Here is a 7,532-nt window from a genome sequence, read left to right on the forward strand (position 1 = left end):
CCTGATTAAGGGGAAGTGTATGAAAGAGAAGCCAAACCACGGGACGCCCTCACCACTCTACCGGAAGAAGGAAGCAGATGTAACCATGGATACCGACATACGCTTTGTGAAAGCAAAATAGAGCAACAGGCTATATAAAAAAAAAAAAAAACATTTAAATATTAATTAAAATGAGTTATATTAAAAATAAACTTGGATAAGTCAGATAAGAGAATTATAGATTTTTTTTAAAAAAAAATCATGAGAATGGGATGAGGAATTTTTTTAGACAGTTTTAAATAGTTTATTTGAGCATATGGACGTGGAGGTTTTCATCTTTTGACACCAAACATTCTGAGTTTGTTTGAGACTGTAAAGTCAGGGTGAGGAAAAACAAATGTGAGTGTTTGATCTAAAATATTTTACAAAGTAGTAGTACGTTGTTTCCTCCATTGTGATGTTGCGCTTCCTGCTGGGACACACTGGGTGCGTCCCAAGTCTCTTATTTTATACTGCTAACTCCTAACTCCTTACTTTAACCGGAAGTCGTTCAAGGTCCGCCATCTTTAAGGCTGTCTCATGTCTCTTATTCCTGCCAGTAAGGAGTTAGCGTTAGGCGTTAGGAGGGATCTGTTAGGTGTGATGAGTAAGGTAACACGAGAGGTTCCTAACAGGAAGTCTTTTTCAGCTTGAGGCCATGACGTATAAATACCCGCCCCCTTTATCTGGCTCATTTGAACAAGATGGCGGAGAAACAGCGCAAGTGTACCCGTTACATGCATTCTTTGCAATGAAACGCTGTAATTCACATGCCTACGTGACTACAAAGAGTAACGTTAATGATATTTCCTGCAAGACTGTCATGTTGTAATTAAGTTTATTTCATTCACAACCCGTTGCATTATTCAGCGGACTGTCTGTGATGTGTGGCTGTTAAATGTGCAGCTGCTTGAGTGATATAACACCACGCACACACACATACACAAACACATTTACCCATCATTAATTGTCCTGCATGTTATGTGAGTGGAATAATGTTTAATAGGCTGTAGGTAATTATTAATATTAATATTAATTATTATTATTACTTTCATTAATGTTGTTGTAAGCTACTGTCATTACCGTCTGTCCTGCATCTCTCTCTGTCTCTCTCTCTCTGTCTGTCTCTCTGTCTCTCTCTCTCTGTCTCTCTCTCTCTGTCTCTCTTTCTGTCTCATTGTGTCATACGGATTACTGTTAATTTATTATGCTGATCTGTTCTGTACGACATCTATTGCACGTCTGTCCGTCCTGGACGAGGGATCCCTCCTCAGTTGCTCTTCCTGAGGTTTCTACTGTTTTTTCCCCCGTTAAAGGGTTTTTTTTGCGGAGTTTTTCCTGATCAGCTGTGAGGGTCCAAAGGACAGAGGGATGTCGTATGCTGTAAAGCCCTGTGAGGCAAATTGTGATTTGTGATATTGGGCTTATAAATAAAATTGAATTGATTGAGGCAGACTGACAGGTCTGATGTCTTATTCACTCAGCAGCTGACTTGTTGAATGATGGCGAGTGGATTTAATAATAGTGATAATAATGATGATGATAATAATAACGATAATGATGCTCATCACAGTGACAGTGGCAGGGCTACAGACTGTTCTTTAATTGCCACAAACTTCGGCAAATGACTCAATAACAATGGTAAGGGGGGGGGGGGGGGTTACGGCTTTGATCAGCGAATATAATGGGACTTGGGATGTAAGCCAAATGCTGGCTCCGTTATGCAGCAGATCCAGCTGTGCCGCCGTCATCAGGACAGGACGTCGCTTCACGTGACGCTTCAGAGTAAGGCCGTCTCATGTCTCTTATCAGCAATCCTCACTCCTCACTCCTAACTCCTGACTCCTTAAATGTTTTCCTAAGTGGGAGGGACTAAACAGTTAGGTTAGGTGGCTAGGTTAGGTGGTTAGCAGAAATTTTAAGAGACTTGGGACGCACCCACTGAAGAAGACATTGGCCCAATCCCAAACCGGCCCCTATCCCCTCGCCCTATTCACTCCCCCTCCGTTTGCGCGGTCACGCGGAGCTTCGCCATATTAAGGGCTGTCCCAAACCAATTATCCCTGAGTGCGAGTGGACTGCTCAGCCCTTAGATAGCGAGTGTGCATCAGTGCAGGCTTCTGATGAGCCCAGCAGGAAGCGCAACATCACAATAGAGGAAACAATGTACAAATGAAAGAGTTCCGTCTTTCTACTTTGTAAAATATTTTAGATCAAACACTCACATTTGTTTTTCCTCACCCTGACTTTATAGTCTCAAACAAACTCAGAATGTTTGGTGTCAAAAGATGAAAACCTCCACGTCCATATGCTCAAATAAACTATTTAAAACTGTCTAAAAAAATTCCTCATCCCATTCTCATGACTTTTTTTAAAAAAAATCTATAATTCTCTTATCTGACTTATCCAAGTTTATTTTTAATATAACTCATTTTAATTAATATTTAAATTTTTTTTTTTTTTATAGCCTGTTGCTCTATTTTGCTTTCACAAAGCGTATGTCGGTATCCATGGTTACATCTGCTTCCTTCTTCCGGTAGAGTGGTGAGGGCGTCCCGTGGTTTGGCTTCTCTTTCATACACTTCCCCTTAATCAGGAGTGCCCTCCGCAGCTGCGAGTGTAACTTGATTTGGAGTGACACTCTGTAGTGAAGTGGTAGTGGGTAGGGAGTGGTTTGGGATTAGGCCTTTCTGTCGAAACGTCTGTGTTTCTGGTAACGCCACCCAAGTTGGTTTATTAAATTTACCAAAAGGACATTTGTGAGTGCTGGCTTCTTTTCTTTTTCGCATTTCCTGCTGGGCTCATCAGAAGCCTGCACTGATGCACACTCGCTATCTAAGGGCTGAGCAGTCCACTCACACTCAGCGATAATTGGTTTGGGACGGCCCTTAATATGGCGAAGCTCCGCGTGACCGTGCAAACGGAGGGGGAGTGAATAGGGCGAGGGGATAGGGGCTGGTTTGGGATTGGGCCTACATCTCCCAGGAAGCATCACCACTTGGACAGGTGTAGGTGTTTAAGCCACCTGATTAAAGCAGGTCTGAAAAAGGCGAGAGGAGAAGCAGAACAAAGAGAGCAGGAGGACAGAGAGCAAGGGGCTGGAAGGAGCTGGACAACCCAACCGTCGAGGAAAGCACTGAGCACAAGAAAGGACTTGGAAAGAACCCACCTGAAAAAGGAAAGTGGACACTTTATGTTGGACTTTTGATGATAATTCTGTTAAGTTGAGAAAAACCACTTACTCCGTTGGGACGCTTTAAGTTGGATCTTGGACATTGATTTGATTTGAAGTACTTATCTGAGTTACCTTTTTACCCTGCCCCTTTGGAAAATAAAACTCCATCTTGTTTTGAACCTGACATTTTGCCTGTTTTTCCAGTTTTTATTGCACTGCCTCATCCTAGCCTGCCCTGGTGACCTCTCATGACATTACACTTGGTTAAATGAAAACAACAGTACAGCAGTACAATTGAATCAGCCCCCCCAAACTTCCATTCTATCAGCTCAGTTAGAGAACTTAGGAAAGGAGGTGGAGTAGCCACTTTATTTAAGGATGTTTACCAGTGCAAACAGTTGTCATATGGGAAGTTTGAGTCTTTTGATGATTTTAATATTCATATTGATAATCCCAAAGATGGCAGTGCGAAAAAACTTTTCTACATCCTGGACAACTTTGAACTTTCCCAGCATGTAACAGAGCCAACACACAATAAGGGACATATTTTAGATCTAATTATCTCCAAAGGGCTCAACATTTCTGAAGTTGTGGTGACTGATGTTGCCTTTTCTGATCATTACTGTGTTTTCTTTAAAATGGCCATCTCCGCTGACACCAGTAAAATTACAACAGAGGTAATCAGAAAACGCTATATCAACGAAAACACCTGTACACTATTCACCCAGGACTTTATACCCACACTAGCTCTGCCCTCAGTCTCTGTCAATTATCTGGTTCATAGTTTCAGCTCTAAAGCTATGAATATAATAGACAATATTACCCCCATGAAGGTCAAAGTTGTCTCTAGTAAGAAAAAACCACCATGGAGGAACGCCACACAGGTAAAAGCTCAAAAAAGAGAATGTAGAAAAGCAGAACGCAGGTGGTGAAAAATCAAACTCCAGGTTCATTATGACATCTATAAGGAAAGTCTGCACATCTATAACTTGGAGCTAAAAAGGGCGCGGCAGTCCTTTTTCTCTGAGATTATCAACAAAAATAACAACAATGCACAGACTTTATTTACTGTTGTTGACAGACTGACAAACCCATCAGCGTCAGTCCCTCCTCAACTGCTATCCACCAAGGCATGCAATAACTTTGCTTCTTTTTTCACAGACAAGATTTTAAAGATAAGACAGACAGTCTGTAACTCCAACACAGTGGCTATTTCACCTGTGCCCTATAAGACTACTCCAGTTAATCTGGCACCTTTTCACCCATTAAATTATGCTACTTTGACAGACACAGTAAGAAACCTTAGGTCCACTATCTGCTGCCTTGACACTCTGCCTACAAGCTTTTTTAAAGATGTTTTTAACTGCATAGCATCAGATATACTACAGATAGTCAACTGTTCTCTTCAGTCAGGCCTTTTTCCAACGGCCCTGAAGACTGCAGTCATTAAACCTCTCTTAAAAAAGCTTAATCTGGATGCCTCAGTAATAAATAACTACAGGCCCATATCAAACCTACCATTTTTAGGAAAGATCATTAAAAAGGTTGTTTTTCAGCAGCTTAACACCTTCTTGGAGTAAAACAATTCCTTTGATGCTTTTCAGTCTGGATTTCAAGCACATCACAGCACTGAGACTGCACTTGGAAAAGTTTTAAATGACATTCATCTGAGCAGTGATGCATCAAAGATTTCGGTTCTGGTATTACTGGACCTCAGTGCTGCATTCGACACAATTGACCATAAGATACTGCTCGACAGACTAGAAAAGTTTGTGGGACTTTGTGGCACTGTGCTAAATTGGTTTAAATCTTATTTACAAGACAGGGATTTCTTTGTGTCACTTGGCAATTATGAATCTGTGTGAATAAAAATTACATTTCTGTCTAAACAAGATACAGAAAAACTTGTTCATGTTTTCATTTTCAGCAGGCTGGACTATTGTAACGGTGTCTTCACAGGCCTGAGTAAAAAATCAATCAGACAACTGCAGCTCGTCCAGAACGCTGCTGCCAGAGTCCTCACCAACACCAAGAGAGTGGAGCACATTACACCAGTGCTTAAGTCACTGCACTGGCTTCCTGTTTGTCAAAGGATAGACTTTAAAATCTTGTTACTTGTCTATAAAGCACTAAATGGTCTCGGGCCTAAATACATCTCTGATAAATTGTAGCCTATGTTATGAAGCATCCAGACCCCTCAGATCATCTGGAACAGGTTTACTCAGTGTTCCCAGGATCAAAACCAAACAAGGTGTAGCAGCCTTTAGTTTCTATGCTCCCCGCCTGTGGAACAAACTTCCAGGATATCTGAGGTCGGCTGAAACTGTCAGCTCATTTAAATCAGAGCTTAAAACATTACTATTTACTGCAGTTTACCAGTGAACTAGATATGTATCTTATTGTTAGGCTAATCTGTATGGGGTGCCGTTTGTAAAGTGTCTCACGCTGAAAATACCATCAACATTTTGTCACATTTAGCTTCAAACAATGTTTAAAAAAGTATTGTGAATTTTTTAACGTCACCTTTTACCACATTTACAGCAATATTTGTTAACTTAGAAATATATTAAATAGTTAAATCTAAATATTAAATGTGGCACCTAAATGTTAAATCTAAATATTAAATCTAAATGTTAAATCTAAATGTTAAATCTAAATGCTAAATATAAATATAAATCTAAATGTTAAAATGTTAAATAGATTTAACATTGCTTTTGCTTTTAGCTTTTGTAAAGCACACTGAATTGCCTTGTGTATGAATGGTGCTATATAAATAACATTGCCTTGCCTTGCCTTGCAGAGAAACGTGTCACATACCTCCTCTAACGGGAGTCCACAGGACAGACAGTATCAGGAAACAAACGACGGAACCGTTAATCCCGATCATTCTCCGTTCATCCTCCCCTCTGTATCACTGCTGACCATACAGGAGACTTCCTGAGTGGTTTCGGTTTGTAAATCTCACACTGGGATCCAGACCAGTATCTGCTGTCTTAAAATGGTTGTGACTCTTTATCCGAGAAAAAAACACACCTCAGCTGATTTCTTGTCAAACTCCGTAGTAAAGAACTGTCTGAACATCCCAAGGAGCGGCTGAATCCATAAAGAGCACCGCACATTGTTATTAAGAACTGCTGGATCACTGGTGACGGACCGCTGCGCAGCTGCAAATCGTGCTGGACTACCCATCGATGACGTCATGCTGCCGTGCTAAGAGACCACAACAGTGGAGACAGTTGGTTAATTCTCCTACCGCTACATTTCCACACACTGATACTTCCTGCTCCTTTGGTGAACAACATATAGAAACTGTTTCTCATCGTTTAATAAGGTGTAAAATATCCAAAAGATTTCGGGCCAATTGGAATCTCACTTCTTTGAAACTTGATTCAGTTTGCTCTTGACATTATTTGTTATCATGATAATCCAGATAATAGGGCTCTGAAATATCTGATTAATCTTGTTATTCTAAATGCTGAACATTTTATTCACAGACAGAAATTCTCTGAGTCACCTCCTGAATCTTTATCTTTTCTCCTAGAATTTAAGTCTCCTCTCAACTCACTCAGTTTGTGAGAAAATGCAGAAAAATAAAAATTCACTCTGTCAGTGTCGATCCAGTGTGGCATGTGTTTGTAATATACTGATTCATCAGTTTCCTGTTTTTAAAGTTAATTAGCAAATATGCTGAATCAAAATCACTCTGCTGGCCATTTTTAATGTAAACTTTCAGGTGATTAAAACTGTGATATTCACTGAAAATATATAGTAGACGTGCCCTTGGTGTCCTCAAAGGTAGCTATATCCCTAACAGAATGTCTTATAAATATGTATTGCCTTTCCTCTGAAGGTTCTCAGGCTCAGAAGTCTTTAGGCTGGAATGATGCCTTCCAGAAGGCTCAAAATGGAGCTGCAGCTGAGCCACAAAGACACGGCGTCTGAGGGATGAGTCTTTCACAACCATGTTTTCCATTCACCATTCACCAAGTCCTGCCTTTGAATGCTGACTGGCCTAGCATTGGCCAACTCCAACATAAGGTTCAACAACTACTAATACAGCTGCGCTCCATAGATGCTCATGTGACTGTTTCAGATTTTCTTTATTTTCAGGCTGATTTTGTGGATTTTTGAGCTAGTCATAGTTGAACGCTGTGACTGGAGGGATGTGTAATAGTGATATACTTAGTGTTTGGAAAGAGATTATAATTATTATTATTATTATTATTATTATTATTATAAATTGGATATTTCTTCAGGGTGACAGCAGGCTTCATGCTCGCTCCAACAGCTTGACAAACCACCACAAAGGAGCGGGGCTTAGTTAAGGGTCAATTAAAAG

At 40.4% G+C, this 7,532-nt stretch overlaps 1 protein-coding gene across 5 annotated transcripts in view; it reads right to left on the minus strand.

Moving 5' to 3' along the window:
- The window catches only part of LOC117264967 (uncharacterized), a 41,405-nt gene extending 35,015 nt beyond the window's left edge, over window positions 1–6,390 (minus strand). For 3 of the 5 annotated variants that reach the window (XM_078162758.1, XM_078162760.1, XM_078162763.1), the window contains exon 1: window positions 6,011–6,390. In XM_078162758.1, the coding sequence (XP_078018884.1) occupies window positions 6,011–6,080 (70 nt within the window). In that variant the 5' untranslated portion in view covers window positions 6,081–6,390. The remainder of the gene's footprint in view (window positions 1–6,010) is intronic. The other 2 variants (XM_078162762.1, XM_078162761.1) reach the window with 1 other exon arrangement.
- Between the last annotated feature and the right edge of the window lie 1,142 nt (window positions 6,391–7,532).

The sequence above is a fragment of the Epinephelus lanceolatus genome, chromosome 20 (assembly GCF_041903045.1).
Source record: "Epinephelus lanceolatus isolate andai-2023 chromosome 20, ASM4190304v1, whole genome shotgun sequence".
NCBI lineage: Eukaryota > Metazoa > Chordata > Actinopteri > Perciformes > Serranidae > Epinephelus > Epinephelus lanceolatus.